This window comes from Salminus brasiliensis, chromosome 25, assembly GCF_030463535.1.
Source record: "Salminus brasiliensis chromosome 25, fSalBra1.hap2, whole genome shotgun sequence".
NCBI lineage: Eukaryota > Metazoa > Chordata > Actinopteri > Characiformes > Bryconidae > Salminus > Salminus brasiliensis.
In genome coordinates, this window is record NC_132902.1 from 6,277,571 (window position 1) to 6,298,147 (window position 20,577).

The 20,577-nt window shown below is 39.2% G+C and overlaps 1 protein-coding gene across 1 annotated transcript; it reads right to left on the bottom strand.

The window, feature by feature from the left end:
• Window positions 1-2,152: 2,152 nt before the first annotated feature.
• On the bottom strand, window positions 2,153-19,216 carry gucy1b2 (guanylate cyclase 1, soluble, beta 2). Its single transcript, XM_072670897.1, has 15 exons — window positions 19,169-19,216; window positions 14,292-14,456; window positions 10,367-10,440; window positions 10,183-10,277; window positions 8,438-8,598; window positions 8,026-8,125; window positions 7,673-7,876; window positions 6,419-6,522; window positions 6,078-6,294; window positions 5,357-5,677; window positions 4,518-4,666; window positions 4,011-4,157; window positions 2,955-3,109; window positions 2,667-2,854; window positions 2,153-2,464 (listed from the first exon to the last, which is right to left on the bottom strand). Exons 1-15 carry the CDS (start codon window positions 19,214-19,216, stop codon window positions 2,217-2,219), a joined length of 2,376 nt encoding a protein of 791 aa, XP_072526998.1. The 3' UTR covers window positions 2,153-2,216.
• Window positions 19,217-20,577: the final 1,361 nt, after the last annotated feature.

Sequence of the window (20,577 nt, forward strand, 5' to 3'; positions counted from 1 at the left end):
GTGTACTGACATAATCTTTTTCTTATTTTGCTTTGTTGTTCACTTGGCATGCTCCAGTGTTCTTTAGTTTATTATGCAAATGCACACTTTATTTATTTTCATAAGTTGCCAGATATTTTCCTGCCACCACCCCCCATATAAATGAGTTTTGCCTTAACATTTTTTCTTCGCATGAAGGAATTTGATGTACTGATTAATGTAATGTAAAAAAAAGATGCATTAAAAAGATAGAAGGTAATTTTTTTTATTATTTTTAAATTATTTATTACGGTATACATAACATAACTACTGAAAGTTCAGTGTGGTGGTGATGAGGCGGAGACCGATATTGCATGTGACAACCATATCTTATTTTCCCTGCTGGATGTTTCAAGGCTGCTCGTTTTCTAAATACAAGCTACCAGATTGTTGCCCAAAAAATTATTGTACAGTGTCAAAAGGTTTCCTTTCGAATTCTGGTAGACATTTGTCAGTTGAATGGCTACACAATCATTCTCCTGCATGCTCAGGTAAAAGAAACATAAAACTCAAAGATAGACAGAACACACCACTTGACAAAAAAAAGTCACTAGTTTTTTTTTCCTTTCCATTCCTTTTTCCTGCATTACAGGAGCATTGTTTAATTGAAGATGATGGGGCGCTTACATTCACTGAACAAAGTGACAGAGCAAAGCAAGATTATCCATTTGAAAAGCAACCAAGGCAGACCGCTTTTAGTAGATTTCACTCAAATGTCGTCATGCTATAACAGGAAAATAACACAGCAAATAAATGTAACTGGTTAGATTTCCACTCCTTAAACTGCAGTGGCCCACACTTCAATTCTTCATGCTTACATATAAATTTCATGTAAATGTTTTTGTAGCAGTCCTGAATAATTTAGGTAGTTACTGAATACTATGTTATAAGATTTATAACAGAATCATAAGTTTAAACCATTGAGTCACCCAATGTTTTAAACTTATGATTCTGTTATAAATCTTGTCCTAACACATGGCTGTCATCTGTGTCTGGCATATGATTTTAATTTGAAATCTCTTCGATGTGTGGATGACTTGTCCGGAGTGCAAACAGTGGATTGTGTTAGACATGCAGGCAGAAAACAGGTGCAAATGAAGCATGGCTACAAGGCCCTGCTGTGGGCCAGCCTGAGGGTGTCTTTCCCAGATGGCAATCTACTATCCACAGAGCTGGTGTACCCAAGCTGTCAGTCATCATCTGCAGCGTGACAATAGATGCATAGGGTATGCAACAGAAATGCCTTTTAAAGCCACAAATGGGGATTTCTGTGACCGGAAGCAGCAGATGCGCTTAAACAGAAACAAATGACCGCAGGATGCACCCGACAACAGCGCATTAGTATAATTATCCTACTCTAAATCAATAAATTGATGACTTTGGTGGCTGTTTCAACAATTTTTAAATGATATGGTAAAAACTGGAAGATGCTTTTGCCATCTGTGGCCAGGAGTCAGAAAAAGAACTCAAGCATCTTCAGCTGGCCAGTGACATTTATTAATAATAGTTCAAAAAGATGTGCTTGGCTGGCTTCATGTTCCGAGTAGGAACATGCACATGCTAGCTGTCACCTTCCCAGCACTGATGGCGTTGTGGGATAGGGAGAGATATAGCCAGGGGTGCCATATGGGTGGAAAAGATGATTCTGAGGGCCTGTGACTTACAGGGGCTCTAAAAAGGTAGCATTGTTAGAGTTGTGTGGCCCAGTAGATCTTTTCCTGGAGCAGAAATCTCCCTGTTTTTAGCTACTGAGCAGAAATTGGACATCTGTAATTAGGGTGAAAGTTAGGGGTTGGTGTTAAAAAGAAAAAAACTGGAAAATGTTTGTGGGACTGAATTTGACTGCCTAATCTCAGCTCATATTCTCTGCTGCATGCTTAAAGACCTTTATTCTTCAATATTCTACATCATATGACATTTTCAGCTGCTACATTTAATGACTTTAGTGATTAATTGATCATTATTCTTCTGAGGTTTCTCATTGTTTCTGAAGTGTTATATCTCATCATCTATGGACTGCAGAATGTTATAGCTGAAATACACTTTATTGGAAGGGCATGCTGCGGGCCAGCCTGAGGATGTCTCTTGTGGATGAACGTTGCCAACTGGAAAGTTAATAAAACCCAGGAGATGGTTGTGAAAAGTGCAGCTGACAAAAATTACTATTATATTGGCCTATATCTTCTGAATTGCATTATCTAAAGCATTGTACAGAGACGGGAGTTGATGTTAATGTTTTCTGGAGGAAGACCATTCTCCAGGGGTTCAGAGTAGTCTGGTAAGTAGTACTGGACTGCCGAGACACTAGGAGCAAGATCCGCAAAGGGCTCAGGTGAGGGGTCATCAGCCGAGAGGTGGGCAGAGGAGCTCCTGCTTTGCTCTTTGACAGAAGATGTTCTCTCTTCCTCCCCTTCGGAAACATTGTTCTGCTCTTTTGCAGCATTATCTAAAGACAGTAAAAATTTATTTTGCTTAGTACTGCTTATTTCAAAGTAGGCATGTACTTACCATTTTTATGACAGTACTGAACTGACCTCTGCTTCTTTATGAATTCTATTTTAGTCAATGCTCATTTGACATTAACCAGTCAGGCAGTCATTTCATTGCAAATTAAGTGAAAAGTAATATTTTATGATTAGTGTCCCTACTGTCTGGCCCATGCTCCACCTCCTGCTGATCATCTTTGTAGATACATGTCTCCTCTTCTCCTTTGCCCATGATCTGATTTTCGGACAGATGCAGGTTCTGAATCAGGAAGTAGGTGGCCATCAATCCTTTGCCCTTCACCTGGATCTCACCTCTTTCACGAATTTCAAACATTTTATCCTTCAGAGCCCTAATGAATGTGCAGAATGTGCATTTTTTACTCAGGTAGTAAGACTGTGAAGTAATCCAATGGAAGTTTTAAGAAAAATGGATTTAGTCATGAATGATACCTGTATGTAAAAGGGCTTAGGTGTATATGGTCTGGGACACCATGACTCTCCATTCGCGAGGCTGTGTTGACTGTGTCTCCAAACAGGCAGTACCGGGGCATTTTTTCACCCACTACTCCGGCCAGCACAGGACCTGTGTGTAGACCCACTCTGATCTGGAGCAGGCAATACAGTGAAGACATTATCATCATATTCATAACACACAGTACACACATACTGAGAGTGGAAATTTTGAAATAAAGACATTATATATTGTATACATGATATGTAAATTGAGGTCTATTTGCAGGATGTAAACAATCTAGAAAGGGCAACAGCTATATCAGGGACTGATATTTGGGGCATTTGGCTGCCATATTTAGGCAAATGTAGCTTTAGCAATCTATAGCAGTCTGAAGTGTGATGTGTTTGCCAAGCAAGGAAATTGAAATTTAGTCTGCTGCAGAAAAGATACTGTTGTTACCCATTACACTAAACCCACCATGCACAGTTATTATACATCAGTTGTTTTTTGCAGTCAGTCTGTTTTAATTATCCTGTTGTTTAAGTGTTCTAGATATATTAACAATTTTGCATTGATCCCTATTAAATGTCTTCTAAACTCTTTAAAATAGGCATTACAAAGGGAATTATTTGAACAGTTAACCCTTTTAGCCCCTACAAAAAGCCTTTTTTGTAAGAGATGGATGTGTGAAGAACATTTCAAAAGTTTGAGATTAAAAAAAGTTAAAGAATTCAGAGTAAACATTCTTCACACTTATATCTCTTCTACAAAATGTTTCTTTATGGAAGACAAAATGGTTCTTCTGTGGTATGCCTCAAGAACATTTTGTAGTGCCTTTATTTTTAAAAATGTACCTTGGGATTGGGTTTTTTGCTGCTGATGGTAGACCCGTATGACAGTATGCTTCGAAACACCTGCAAATTCATCTACTTTCTTCACACAATGGCCTTTGGCACACCCAAATGCAATTGCTCCTTTTTGCCAATCACATTAATTAAGATTTGTATGATTTTAGTTTATTAGTATGACTTAGGATCAAATTGTATTGGCACCTGTATTGGCTTCCCTGTGATGGGGTTGGTGACCTCCCTAGCAGCAATTCTCATGCCCAAGGCAAAGTTTGCCACACGCTCCGCATGGGTGTCCTTTGGGATGGGCACACCACCAACAACCATATAGGCATCGCCAATCGTTTCAACCTGCAATGAAAGCACAGCCATGGGATTCCAGGAAAAAGAGTGCATTGAATCTTTTCAGTCAGTTGTTTGCGATATTATTTGCAGTTAATTCTACGCCAAGGTGCATTCAGATTCAGGTTCATATGCCTAGTGTATGAACTGCATACCTTGTAATTGAATAGACGGTAACTGTCATCACATAAATGGTGCACCAGCAAACCAGAACAAATTCAACAAAACAAATCTTTCTCATCAAGCTATTTCATGTGGTTTGTTTGACCTTGGAAAACCTTTTAGATGTTCCAGAACAGCCTTACAATTACTTAGACATGTTTCATAAACCTTGAAGTAGAAACATAATGATCTTGTATTTTATCTAACCTTGTAGACATCATGGACGTTCGTGAGGCGGTCGAACTTTGAGTACATGGAGTTGAGCATGTGGACTATCTGGATGGGCTCGCAAGCTGCACAGATATTTGTGAAGGTGACCACGTCACTGAAGAGAATTGTGCACACCTTGAACTCGCCTGAGGTGAAGTAACATCACAAAAATCAGTTAGAAATAATTCATCAGTTTGATGCAAAAACTGCAAAGCTTGAGTAGACAGTGGAATTGATTTGGAAGGTGGAGGGCGAGGACTGTCACATGCCTCCTCCAACACATACGCAACTAGCCACTGTCTCTTTTTGAACTGCCGCTGATGCAGCGTCACTGGGTAACCAACTTACTCAGAGGAAAGAGACGGGTATTCAGCTCTGATGCATCATCTAGCAAACATTCATGCAGGGCTAGCATTACACTGAAGTGATGTGGGAAGAGAGAGCCATTAAACCACTGGCTCTCTCTCCCCCTCTTCTGGACAGAGCAAAGCCAACTGTGCTCTCTCAGGCTCAGGCTGCTGATGGCATGCAGAATGACCCGGGATTTAAACCAGCAATACCTCAAGTCATATTCAGTAATTATAATTATTATTATAGATATATGTTAATTAGAACATTTAGCTTCCTCTTCACCTTAACGTGGCTCCAGTTTATGACTAAAAAGTTAAGACTAAATGTGCAAAAAGTTGCAAATTTATTTAGCTGTGGCATTGATATATTATGGGCTTTTTGCAATGCATAAAAGCCTTATTCCACTAAGATGGATTACAAGAGGCACTGAAGCATCTCTGCTGAGATGAGGTGTTGCTGGTCCCTCAGTATATCAAATGCATTACCTGAATCAACCTTCTTCCCCTCTTTTAACTGGTTGGCTACGTGGCGTGGCAGCATGGCGTACAGCAGCGTCTCTGTCTTCTTCTTCTCTACCTCTAAGTGGCGTGAGAGGATGCGTAGCTCCTCCTTCTTGCGCTCCAGCTGGTTGGACAATTCGATCTCAGCCAGTCGCTGCTGGTTAAGCAGGATGAGGTCGCGTGTGGTGTCATGCTGAGCAATGTCGGCCAGGTGCAGCCCTCGCTCTTCCAGCTCCTGCAGACTACGTAGCTTTGGAGAGCACAGATACACCATGCAGTGGAGAGACTCCATCCATACCATCTGACCTGAAATATAAACATGCATAAAAATGTTTGTGTCAATGCATAATCTCCAAACTCCAAAGCCTTAGTACAGGACAAATTTTAAGGATGCCTCTGCACTGTGTGAATGTGTAAATGTGTATATGTCATGTGTTTTTATTCTTCTGTATCTTCCCCAAAGTGAATCCAATGATCTTCATAATATGTCCAGAAATTTGCTCCTGGCTTTAAGAGTTTGAGGAACTAACATCGCTATAGGAACTATAGAACTGCAAAGTGCTCATACATGGTAAGTGGAGTTGCTATCCTTTCCTTCTTCCCTGCTCTAACATGCCGAATTAAGCATAAGAATGGCTTGCTAATTGATAAAGCTTACAAGTTTCATGTTTTATTTTTAAACAGCTTTTGGTATTGCAAATTATACCTCGCAGTTTGAGCATGGATTGATTTTGGAAGCTCTCAGGAAGCATCTCCCTCTTTGTTTTCAGAACAAACTGGCTGTTGATGAACTTCTTGATGCTGTGGATATTAAGGGTGACCTCAGGATGGACCACGCTGAAGTACTCATCCAGACGGGACCCCATCTTCTGCAGCCCTGGCACAAACTTCTGGATGTTCACTCCAGTCTGTTTTACTATAAGCTGCAGAGATAGGCAGGTGTAAAGGAGGTTAAATAGAAGAAGTTACAGTACAAAATCTTAGTGTAAATCAATCACTTTGCTTGCTCTAACAGATAAAATAACAGGTTAGTTAAAGAGGTCTTACATCTTGGTCAAAGACAATATGAAAGGGGAAAGCATTGCAGAAGGCTTGCTCCTCAATCCATAGTCTCTTTGGATAACTGGGGCAGAATGAATGTGTAATGCTGTCTGAAAGGAAAGGGTAAGTGTTATGTTTCAGTACTGATGGTGCAGTAAATATATATATATATATATATATATATATATATATATATATATATATATATATATCAGTATATATCAGTCAATCAAAATTTTAAATACAGTGTTAAATATGGGTGGCTTGGCTTTTAATAAGCCTTTAACTTGAATAAACCATTTAGTAGCCTTGCACAAGCTTCTCACAAAACCTTTCTTAACTTTAAACAATTCCTCTTGACAGAACTGGTGTAATTAAGTCAAGGCCTCCTTTCTTAAAAAATCTTTTCAGGGCTTTAAGTGGCTCAGCGGTCAAATACTAAGCCATGCCGCTTTGCCATCAGTTTCTGGAGTCCGAGAGAGCACAGTTGGCCATGTTCTCTCGAAGATAACTCTAAAAGCGATGCTGGCTGGCACAGGCATCTGTTAGCTGGTGTGGATGGGCAGAGCACATTGCGGGCAGTTTGAAAAGAGGCTTTACATATATTTGAGTTTTAGAGAAGTCAGGTGCATTTCTAGTGCTAGGGGAACCTACAAAGGGGGGGGTTAATTGGCAGTACCAAATTGGAAGAAACATTGCTAAACAATCAGTTTAGCCCACATATTACTGTGGAATTCACATCTGGACTTCAGTACATTCACTGGGCCACTTGAATACATTCACCTTGTTGTCCCATTTATCACAACTTTAAAGACATGCTTAGGATTGCTGTCTTGCTGGATGACTCATTTGCAACCGATTTTGAGCTTTCTAGCTGATGACTTTAGGTTTGACTTCAGTTTTTGGCAATAATTCTCTTTTTAATTATGCTTTCTCTTTTTTAATGATCAGTCCTTTTCCCAGCAAAAAGCCACACAACATGATGGTGCCACCTCCATAGCTGCACAATTGAAGTGGTGTTCTCTATCCCTAACTGTTGGAAAGACACAGTTTGATCATTATATTAAAACATTTACTTTTGTGTTTAGGGATTTAAGATTTGTTGTACACTTTCTGAAAATGATAGATTGTACTGTGATTCTGCACTGACAGTCTGCAGTTTTACATTGAATTAAAGGCTATGAAATATGTGTTCACTAACTTCTGACTGACTGTTGACTTGTGGTGAAAATCAGAAAATCAGATGCCAGGTGGACTTACTTGACATTTTTGTCAGACACTTTGTCTCCCTACTCACAACCCCTCCATTTGAGTGAGCTTCTTTTCCGGTCCCTTCACTTGTCTGTGTCATGAGGAAGATCACATGTTCTTTCTTTCCCGTGCGTTCTTCCTCCTCTGGCTGCTCCAGGATGGTCATGGTCACTTTGCTGCCAAAGAAATCCTTTGCCACGGCTTCAATAATGCCTACCATGTAGTCATGGAAACAAGACCAAAGAGCAAGAACAAAGGTCTTTTTCAGCTTTGAAATTTGTCTCTAGAGTTGATCTCAAGGTCACAGAGCAGCAATCTCTGTAGACCAATAGCCATGTAGTTTGAATATATGTATTTTGTACCAGGGACTATGTAGTGGAGTCCTTTCCTGTCAGAGTAATAGTGGAGCAATGTCCTGCCGTCATTTGTTCGCTCCACCCGAAAAGAAGGAGCATTCATTTCCTGAGGCAAAAGTAACAAAGGTAGACATTAAACCTGGGATATATGCGAGGGAGTTCAGAGATACACATCTGTATACAGGTAAACTTTAATTGAATTCCAACAAAGTAGTGCTTTGAAATTGATGTTGTAGTTGTATATTGAAATGAGTGGTAAAACAGTGGATCCTGTGGTAGGATGGGGATAAAGTGCTACAATTGATTGTAAGATTGATGGCCTGATGCCACTTTTTTTCCTTTTTTAGTACAGAAACAATAGTATAATAGTACAGATCTAATCTGAGGGACATTTTCAGAGCAGTATAAAGTAGCAGACCTCATATGACAGTGCCAGGTAACTATGGAGGGCGTCAAGGTTTTCAATGAATTCCACCAGGTTTCCACCAAGAGTTCGTAACATTGTGTCATAGCCAGACATTTTACAGAAACTGAAGAAGTATTCTCCAAACAGCTTCAATACCACCTCAGAGGAGACATCTAAAAGGCAAGACACAAGGGAGCATAATGTTTTCAGTTTCAATTCAATTCAATTCAATTCAATTCAATTCAATTAGAAACTGGACATCGCACACCGATAAAAAGCATTTCTTTCACCTGATTTCAGATTTTCAGTCAAGAAACAAGAACATCTGAATACCTTTGGCCAGGCCAACAGAATTTTCCCTAATATTGTGCTAACAAGATTCTCTGTGTTACCTGAACAAGCGATTTCGTGTTACACAATGTGGCTGGTCGATTAAGCCTTTGCACATGCGTACTAATGCACACAGGTGGATTCTACTGGGCTTCTCAGTCTTGCACACAAGGCTTTTTATTTTTATAAAAATACTACTTATATTACTTTTATTATTCCAATGGCTCCTGGTATATCTCCGCAACCAGTTTTCTCAACACTTTCTTTTTTACAATGCAAGTACATTCAGTGGTAATTTGGTACATACAAAATAGTTATAAGATAAAAATGACACCTTTAAATACAGATGAAATAAATAAAAAAGTTAATGTCCTCTAGTCCCTGGGTTCTTGCCAATACTAGCATATGCTAAACAAGCTAAACAATTACTTAATTGGTAGAATGGTTATACCTGGTTACCCCAGTAACCCTAAATTTAGTTATACTCTTACATTAGATTTCACTCACATTTTTATTAAGTGTTTGTGTATTTTGTTATATTTAAATAAAGCTACTTGAGGCTTGGTCTTTTTTAAGTGATTCCAATACTGTTAAGGCAGTTTTAGGTTATTCACTTTCTGTCATTTCTAAGAACACCTCATACCAAAGATAAAGATAAATTAATGCATCGGTAACGCATGGCCCCTTGTTGCTGATTGCTTTAATTTGTGGGTGGGGTCAATTCAGTTCAGTTCCGTTTCCACAGCTTCCAGCCACAACCCCAGCAAACAAGCCCTATGCTATGTTTGTCCCCAACTGCAACATTATCTGTTTAGTCCTTCAGGCCCAGCAGTCATTCAATGGAGCCCAGGTGTGCGCCCTGTCCTGAGGTTCACACCTGTCCTTCGTCTGCGCACTCACACAGGGATCCACACTCAGAACAGCGTCTGTGACACACTGCTCTCAATGGGTAGCCTTCAGCAGGGACATTGTTAACACCTACACAGCTCTCACTTGCGCTCTGATCAGCGTGCAACCATTCCCCAAGGAAGTCACATACAGCGGCGCTGCCCACAAACAGCCCAAAGGCCTTTCACTTACTGTCTTTCTCTACTTTCTTTCTCTTGTTTTTAGTCCTTGCCGTCGTTTATCGACTATGCATTCGACCTTCGGCTTATTGAGGATCGGTGGAGAGCGCTTCATTCAAACTATGAAACAGATGATGTTTGTGAACCCATGACGGTGGAGATGATGAATGGGAGTTGGAAAAAAGAGCATGTGCTTTAACCAAGTTAGAAAAGCGTGAGTGCAAAGAGGTCCATCGTGTTAAGGGAGCATGTCCACTACACATCCCATACCTCAGTTTCATCCTTGAATTTTTAAAAAAGACTGAAAGCCAGGTCATTTAGGTGCATGATCAAAACTTGTTTGTGTAAACTAAAGCTCACCCAGCATTTTGCAAGCCTCTTGCACCAGACGAAGGGTGATGACATCATCATAGATTTCATAGGTCATAAAGGTGTCTTGGACCTCTGCCAATAACCTGAGAAAATATAACTTTGGTTACAAAGAGACAAACAAATTACTGTAAAGCATGTAATGCCATCATGGGCCAAATATTTAGTTGCTGACCTCAGTTCTTCCCACGTCTCTTCTCCAAACCTCTCCACCACTAGCGTTCTCAAGCATGTGTTAATGAAGCCGTACTAGAATGAAAATTGAATGAAGAACATGGGGAAAATTAGCAAAACCCGCAAATCAACCCTTAAACCGAACCCTAAACCTAACCGTTACCTAAACCTTGTATGTAATGTAAAAGGTTAAGGTTATGGTATGGTTTAGGGTTAGATGCAGGATTCAATTCAGTAGGCATTTAATGTCAATGCTCAATGTCAATGTTCAGTTGCATTTAATATGTATTTAGTTGAATGTTAGTTAAATGTCAGGTGAGTGTCTATGACACCATTCAAGTATAGCAATCCCCAAAAGAATAAGTAGTGCTCAATTTGTTTAAAAAAAAAAAAAAAAAAACACTACCAGAAATCATCTGTAGTGATTTGTATTAAACAGGGTCAGATATGTTCTCTTTCTTATGAAAAGTGCATTTGAAAACAAACAAATAAATAAATAAATTAATGCTATGATATGATAAATAAGACATTACCCCATGCATCAGAGGAAAGGGACCATCAGAGGACCACCCCTGCAGTATGGCTGGGGTTTTAAACACCCCTGTGTTACTGCTGATGCACCAACTAAAATGTTTAGCCAACAATGGCCTTGTTGTCAGAAGAAACTGGCCACTGATGAAGGGCTAGCGTGTGTCCAACACAAATTACACAAAAGGGCTTGGTGTAGTAGGTGTGTCTACCGAATGTGTCCAAGTGACCAGTAAGTGTACTTCCCAGTAACTTACTGACAGTCAGAAATAAGGCCCAGATCTAATGTATGCAGATAAGCACAAAACCCAGCTGTAATAAAGCAACTAAACTTAAAAACAGTAACATAGCTTTCACTAAAATTTTAGTGAACTTTAAATACTAACTTAATCTAAAAGTTAGTCTAATGTAGCACACAATTATTGTTCCTTTAACTTGTTCAACAAAACTCAATAATGCCAGCTTGCTTACTTCATTAAGTAAAGGTTTACAGTGTACATAGAAAAATGTCAATTGTTTATTTGGTTATTTAGGATATGGAAACAGCTGGACTGTCAAATGCCAGTTGAAATATATATAACTTACAGCATGAACAAACTAATTAACTCACAATTCAGCCCAATAAAAAATTTCAGAACATGACGACTTCACAGCAGTTCAACAAAATATATACATATATACATTATATTATCATATAATGAACTGCCCTGTTATATAATATTATGTTTTGTTCACTCAAGAGAAATACAATAAGTTTGCACTTACCATTTCTGCAGCTGTACCACTAAACGAAACGACTAGCTTCACTTTGGCGACCACAATGATGGACTCCGCAGATGGCCTTTATGCTTAGGCCAACACACACATGTCCACTCACATGTACCCTTAATTAGCTATTTAAACCCCTCCTTCCCACTCTCCATGCTTAACCACACAAACACACAAACACACACACACGTGCACACTCATGCACAAACATTAGTATCTTTATGGGGACTTCCAGGTGTTTAGTCTATTAACTGCATAATGCTATTCTCTAATTTAACAACATGAAATAAAAATGTTTCTTTTCAATACTTGAGATGCATTTATATGTTTCATGGTATGTGAAATACCCAAGTCATCATATTACAGATTAAATGTACTTTGTAGCACTTGATTTACATACAATTTGGCAGGTAGACTAATGTAGTGTTAGGAGTCTTGATCCTTCGTGTTTTTTCTTCTTTCTTCTCTGTCTCTGTCCTTTATTAAGTACTAATTATGTAAAGCTGCTTTGTGACAACAACAATTGTAAAAAGCGCTATACAAATAAATTTTACTTGACTTGACTTGACTTGACTCCCAGTATAGCGTAATATGCTTGCCCAGAAGTTCATCCCCAGTTTGCCATGTTGGGGGTACCAGTGCTACGCAACCCAGAAGCAAAGTCGTATACATTGACTCAGATACAACTGCTAAGAATAATAGGTCAGGCAACTGAGTTTCCTAAATAGCTTTGTAAACTGAAACTTGATGATTAAGGTTAAAGAAGGTCTATCCGGACACTATCAGTCGGCCAGCTACATTCACATTACAAACCTCACTAACCAATTCCGTATTTTTACTCAAATGTGATTTGGCTGTTTTGATGGTTCACATTAATGTAAGTTCATATAAGTGACCTGTAGCTGTCTGTAATATGAACTAATCTATCCCTGAAATGACACGCATATGCATGTGTTCAGGCAAAAAGGTGAAATTTGGCCCACAAATTATGTGTTTACCACATGTGAAAGTTACTCAGATCTGATTTGAAAAGATGGAATTTGACATGTCAAATCTGTGTCACAATGAGGCACAAAAATCTGATTTAAGTCACTTAAGCTTGGTAATGTGAACGTAGCCAAAGGGTCACAAAAGACTGTAACATGGATTTGTCTTTTAGATTGAGAACTGTTTCATAATGTGCTGGGGTAGGTTTAAATAAAGTAGTTTTAAATAAAGCATTTATCAAACTTAAAGGCCCGTCTTAGTATCGGAGGCAGTCGCTCAGAAACATGTTTCAGCATGCCCATGTTTTATGGCAACAATGAAATTTGATCACTTGTGTAATAAAACAGGTGTGTCAGTCTGTGCATTCCCTCAAACTTTCTAAAACATTTCGTTTTGCTTTCCTTTTCATAACAAGATGCGTTTGCCATTCAGAAGGAAAAGCACTCACCAATCCAGTTTGCAAGTTCAAACGACAGATCATGCCTTAAAGTCATATCTGCTAAGGACTAGGTAGATGAATTAATAAAATACCAAACACCTTGCAGAACACATTTTTAAAATCCATTCTAAGACAAAAATGATTCTCTTAAATTATTAATGTCTCAGGCCAGTGCATTCATTATTATTATGTTTATTAATATTATTAATATTATATTAGTATTATTAACTTTGTGTTAGAGTTTTTAGGGTCAACTTCTCCGACATCTGATTCTTATCACCACCACTGTAAACCGCTGTGGCTCATTCAGCTTCTCTTAAATTTCACATCAAATCATTCTGAATGACTTTTGTACTTCTTAATTAATGAATGCTGGAGTTCCCCTTAAAAAACGCTTCTGCATATCTCATTTTTGTTTGTCAAATCAAATAACAACATTTTTTGCCATCAACCTGGTCAAAAGTCCCATGAAAACTCCAAAGGGATTGCTCTTCTAAAAAATTATTTTTATGAAAGATCACATGGTCTCATTCCCCCACCTGTTTATCCTTTGTTGAACCTGTTGGGCAAAACCCTGCCACAGCAACACTGTAAAACTATGCAGGTTTGCCCACGAAGGAGGGTATTTCATGTTAATCTTTAGTGCGGCAGGTATCGTATTACATGGAAAACCACCCACAGCAGTCATAAAGCTGCTTATAAAAGTCAGTGATCCTGCTGAGTGTGAGCAGTCCAACTTTTTCTACTGCTGAATAATCACATATCCTTCAGAGTAAAACACACCAAGGTAAGACTTTTTTGTTTTTTTGTCTCAATTTGCTTTGAGCTTTCCAGTTTTACGGCTTGTAGTTTCATCTAGTGTTTCTATATTCTACTGAGAAGTCCTGAGGAATCTAAAAAAAAACTAAATTGTAATGTTCCTTTACTAAATATTGAAATGTTCCACTTTCTTCTCTCACAGATGTTCTGTGAAAGCTCATTGTGGAGCATGGGTTACCATGATGAGTTTTACAAATGCCAGGGTCACTCAAAGGATGAACTTATGCTGGACCTTTCGTCAGCCCAAGCGCACCCTGCCCTCAATAATGTCCACCAAAAGAAAAGCGTATTGCATGTCTTCGTTCGCCTGTTTGAACGCATTTGGTCTTCCAACAAACATCATCCAGCACAGAGCAGAATTTCATAACAATTGATTCTGCAATACAACGTTGTTTCCAAGGAGGCACAGAGGGGGAGGGCTTTGTCCGTTACACCTGTACAAGTGTCCTGGGAGTGGACAGGACTGGACACGTCCACATGATGCCGGCCTCACTGACTGGCTTAATGAAGGTGTAAATGGAGTTATGTCTTTGTGCTGTATGAAGATGGTCTACAAGAAAGAAAAGACAGTCAGAGGAACTGATGCATTGACTTTATGCATTTTATCTATCCTAAATAATTATTGAATTTTGTTTATATGTATGTAAACTTATATTTTATGACATTTAATTTATACTGTATTTTTATATTTTTGTATTTATGTATCTGAATGAATGTGGTACCTCTTTGTTTACCTCAAACTCATTATATGTCTTTATCCTCTATACATTTACAAGTGGATCTCAAATATCTCAAGTCTCAAATATCTGGGATAACTGTATTAGCAACATTTGCACAAGAGGGCAGCACTGAGCCACTCTCAGTTTTCCATGCTGGCTGCCTCTTTGAACCACATGAGAAGAAATTAGTGATTCTTTACAAAATAGGCAGCAAAATCTTCAAGAACTTGTTTGTTGTTGCTGTGTTTAAATTCTCTCAAAGCCACTGGTGAAGAATAATTGTCTCAATTGCTTCCTGGGTGCTGAGGGGGCTGCCTACCGTTCCACGTATGTGTTCTCACTGCCCTATTCACTATTGTGAGTGTGTGTGTGTTCGAACGTATGCTATATAATGGATGTAAAGTGTGTCTCTAAGTCAAAGCAGTTTCCCCCCAGTGTAAAGAATCATTTACCTAGACAGAGAACTATTAAAGCATTCGTGAATTCTGAGCAATTGACTTTGAACTCTTCAAGAGTGGGCAAGATATAGAGCCCAGACTGCACCTAATAGGCTGCTCACCATTACCTACACTAATGCATCTAATCTGGCTAATGAAGAGCTTCTGAAGCAATTAATTAGCCAAAGCATTTGTAGAAAATTGTAGTTAGACTAGACTGACCTCATAGGAAGTTAGATCTCTAGGACCACAGTATGCATGTTTGTTTATTATACATACGTCTTTGACTGAAAAGAGACTGTATTCCTTCAAAAAGGGAAATACATGGACACCTTCACCCAAACAAAAGCCAGGGTTTTTTAATGAGAGGCGCTTTCGCAAAACCATGGTTCATACATAAAGACGAATCATGTATCGATGTTAATCACACATTTCAAGGGGAAGAGAAATGTATGGCAGATCATTAAAAAGGGATTGAGGACAGCAAATTCAGTCCATATGGGGTTTTTCAGTTTGGCCCAAGGTCTTGTGATACAAAGCAGCCCCTCTGTTCATTTGCATGGAGGCCTTGGGGTAGCTCAGGCTTTGTGCCTGTAGGAGATTCTCTCTCTCTCTCCCCCTCTTCCACACACACATACAAACAAGTCTGATCTAATTAGACTAGGGCATGAATCTATATAGAATATCATAGTGATAGTCATAGTCAGATTCTTCCTTTATTTATCATGGAGTTTTCCAGACGGATTCTGTTTTTCTTTTTCAGTTTATTTATGAAAAAGGAAAACCAAATCAACTCATTTTGCAAATATTGATTGTAGTTGGCTTTCACAAAAATAGCTCAGAAAAAAATGCAAACAGAGTCAAATATTTCTGCACACTATTAGGCAAAATGTTCTGGTGTGATTTTCCTTGAGTTGAAAACTATGATATTTGAATGTCAAAATGACAGAAAATTACAGAAATGTTTTTTGGTTATGCTTATGCTTTAGCCTGGGCTCAACCTCATCTAAACCACATATCTACATCCAAAGGAATGTTATATTTCACACACTGTAGCAGCAGTATGTGAGAACTGGTATTTCTTTGCTACTGGCCTCCCCCTACAGTTGTGAACTGTATGGACTGTATGGGCCCCCCCTTATGGACAGCTGTGCACATGCATTTGCTGACAAGTGGATGTGAAAGAACCATGTTGACTGGCAAGGTAAAGAAATACACAAATATGCCTCGGGTTGGGCTCCGAGTGGATCAGCGGTCTCACTCTCTCCCCTCATCATTCTTAAGCGATACTTGTGTCTGACTGGTGGCTGACTTCACAAGTATCGGAGAAGGAGAAGGTGTTGAGTCCTTGCTCTCCTAGTGTCAGGATTGTTGCTAGTGTTAGATGGGGTTACAAACAGCTGTGTGAATTTGCAGTAACACATTGGGTAAAAAGCTTTAAGTAAAAATACTTGAGACAATTTAGGCACCTTGCAGTCTTACGTTTTTTACAAATGCATGACAGGTCTAATCTAATAAACAAATATAAAACATATGGCATCATTGCCACATGGGCCCCACTTAGAATGTAAAGGGACATATGCAACCAGGTTTCTACTGGGTCTTAATCATATTTTTGATCATCATAATCAAAAATATCCAAAAACATACCCCTTACAACACATATTAGATGAAGGTAATAACATTTAAGATTGTTCATGAATACTATGAATGCAAGGACGAGTTTACTTTATTATTCTTGCAGTATGCTAACTAGCTCTTTTCTAGCTCTTTGCTTTAATTTTTAACAGAGTCAGCATTTATAATGGCAATGGTTGCTAACAGTACTGAGTTTAACAGTATCTTATAAACCAGAATGACCTGTTTTTTTTCTGAAAAGAAACAGAATCAAGCTATTTTGGGGACATGGTTGGACCTTTGTGATAATGTTTACCAAATGCTCAATCATAGAAGACGTTGTTTTCATGACATGTTGTGGAGAAGGCCGCTTGCAATGCTATTCAGTGGGAACAAATTTCAGTCTTTGGGGGCACTGTGACAGACAAGATACAATTGAATAAATAAGTGTCTTTCATGGGTTCATAACGTAATTTCTCAGACACACACAAAAAAACGATATTAATGCAGGAGTTGGATAAGAGCGAGGCCAGAACACCTCAAATCAAACTGAAGGCCACTTTTTCCCCTTTCTTTTTTTCCCCATCAAGACTGTTTTCTTTTGCTCATCTCTTCCACCCTGCCTTCTCTTTCTCGTTCTCTCACTCACTCCATCAAATTGAGTCTGATTTGATTAAACCATCTGACATCGAAAACATCTAAAAACCCTTGAAAAAATATTTTCTACTGTCGGTTTTCTGAGTGCTTGCTCTGTCTACTGTACCCTTGCATGTAGTGTATGATCAAGGCTGTCTCTTTGTGGAAAGTGCTTTTCTTTAGAGTAGAATTTAATCAGAAACTCTATTGGTGATTATTTTACCACGGGTTTGTGTGTACATGCAGAGAGAGAGAGAGAGAGAGAGAGAGAGAGAGAGAGAAAGCCAGAAAGGTAGAGAGAATGGTAAAGAAAGCAGGAGAGAAGGTGGAGATGAGAGAAAGAGAGCAAGAGAGAGAGCGTGCGCGCGAGAGAGAGATAATGGATGTCTTGTGTTGGGTTTAATTGTCTGGCTACCACTATGCAATGTCACATTGTATTACAGTAGAGTCGCTTCCCCTCTCCCCATCACCAGTCAACTGACCCTGACCTTGTCCTTCCTTATTCACATCCTGTGCTCCACAAATGGGTTTTATTACAGGTGACAGCATGCTGATTTATGGGCGCTGCTGTGGAGTCCTAGCGAGAGACGGAGAGAGAGAGCGAGAGAGAGAGAAAGAGAAAGAGAGAGATGGAAGAGTGCGAGGATAGACGAGAGAGAGCATACGAAACAAACGAGAAATAAGAGAGAGAGATGAAAGAGAAATAAACACACTGATTAAAAACAGAGGGGAGACAGAAATAGAAGAGTCATAGTTTCACAGCATCTCTCAAACAGCGAGTTTTGAGGATTGCCTCATTAGTGGTGGACATTACAGGACACAAATATCACAGGTCTGTACAAATTAGATACAATAAAAAAACAAACACTGAAAAAAAAAACATTAGGCTAATCCAGGTTTGTTTTCACTGATTTTGAACAGGCAATAGTGCAAGTTACAGTGTGTTGCACCTAATGCTGTACAGTTCCCCCCTGAGGTAACTGCTACAGCCTATAGTAACCTTTGTCCGAAAAGTCTTAATGAGAACGTGTCCGCTGTGCTTGGATTCATAGCCAGCTATCTACACTTAGCTTAGATTAGTTAGCTAGCTAACAGGCTAAACACCACAGCACAGGCCATGTTCCAGCTAACAGGCTTAAATCACACACATTTAGAGTATACATTCTCATATCTGAGAGCACAAAGTTGAGTAAATGGTCTTAGTAGAGTTTCCGCTGTTTTCAGGGTCATTGAGTGGACTGGTTCATCCAGGTTTGCTTGCTCTGTCTTTCAGTCAAACTTAGAACACAGCATCCTCATCCTGTCATGTCACGCATTAATGCACATGTGGGAATGAGCTCTGGCCCTTTACTAGACAGCCGTAATTCTGTAAACACCATCCTCACTTTGAGATACCATTAGCATTTTTAAATACAGCAGTATAGAGCGTTGCAAGTTTCTCTAAAATGCGTCATTTTACATCAAACCATCTAGAATGACTTTTTGTTGAAATGACAACTACTTAACTGTAATTTAAAAAAGTAATGGAATTCCCAGGTAAGGGGAAAAAGAAAAACTGGACACAGAGGGCAATATGTATGTACAGTGTTAAGACAAATTCTGATGAATGTAAAAAGCATGAAAAGTCGACTTGCAAAAGAAATGTACAGTATTCTATTTGTTTGCGCATTCGTCACTCCATCCTGAGACCTTGTACCAAAAACCTTGTATTTGCACCCTTTGAATTGGAAAACATGCATTCGGACATAGAGTGAAGTAAAACGCTGAAACACACAAGGACAAGCAATATTTAATTAAACAGCAGTTTCAGTGTTTTTGTGATGGCCTCGAGAAAGACACTTGTTTGTAATTACATCAGCAGAAGACACAGCAGAGGCGTGGGAGAAAAGTGTGTCGTCCATTATCCTGCCGATTGGCATTGAAAGGGGCGAGAATAAAACACACTTTTTTCCCCCCAGTCAATAAGGACTTCAAGGTTTTTTCTTTGCTACCTATTTGGCCTTCACTCTCTGAGTCTGCAGGAGGAGAGTTTTAGACAGGGATCATCCGGATTTTAGCACACAAATTATGACGAGACTTGCAAGCATAAAGGCGTACCCAGCTGTCTCACACAGAGGTCAGATACTTTAAATGATTCTCATCAAGGCTGATGAGAGCTGTTATCGAACATCGCAGTGGTGCCGAGTTTATGCATCAGGCTTTTAAATATGAGTGGCTAATATTTAAGATACAATACTAAAAAAACACATAACTGCAGTAAATTATTACTGAACACATCTAATAATGTTTGACAACTGCGGTGTAAAAACCCAGTGCAAACTTGGCAACTTAGATGATAACCAGTTGGCCATTTTAAACAATAGACAGATGCTTTACAGTTATCATGCTAATCTCCTGATGCAGAGATGTGAAAAGCTATAAAATGGGCACCCACTAATCTAAAAATGCAAATATACTGCATATGTTATGTTTCGGATGCTTTAAATGCTGGAGAACCAGTGCCAGATCAACACTAGACCAGCATGGTTGTCTGCGCCTTTTGCTTTTAAAAAAAGAAATTAAATAAAAACGTATTCTGATTGTTAAATTGCCAACATTTTAACACAGTGTTGCTCACCTCCTCCTTCAAGGAGTATGGCTGTGGTATGGAGATAGGGAGGCAGGGCTGCTAAACCTGAACCTTGCCTGCATTTATTAAAAGGTGACTAAAAGAGGAGTAAACACTTTTTGGTTTTTGAATGTTTTTGAAAAGTAATGTTAGCCTATTTCACAAATATTGGGCAAAATACTGTCATACTTTTCTTTCACTACTACAAAAATGGCTTTCAAAATAGAAGATATTCTCAAATGTCAAGCAGAAAAGCTCTTCAATGTCAGATCCAGCATGGCCTCTTTGGACTGTCCTGTTCTCCAATGACTGCTTTTGCTTTGGTAACACTGTTAGGCTCATAATTTAGCTTTTTATGCAAACATGACCCTCTCCTGCTCACCTGTGAAGGCAACGTATACATGGCCTGCTCAAACGGACCCTATAAAAGGTGATGAAAGAAGCATAAATCAGAGACAGAGCAGCTTTCATTTCCCCCTTCCGAAGCGCCTGCGCCTCCCCCTCTCTCAATTACAGCGCTGCAGGTCATAAATTAATATGTAAAATTCGCGGAGCATGCTGGTGAAGCGGCAACAATAAAGGCCATGGCCATCAATCTTGCCTAGGCAGGACGGCTGCAGCTGACGGATGCTGCACCTGAGGAGGCGGCAGGGT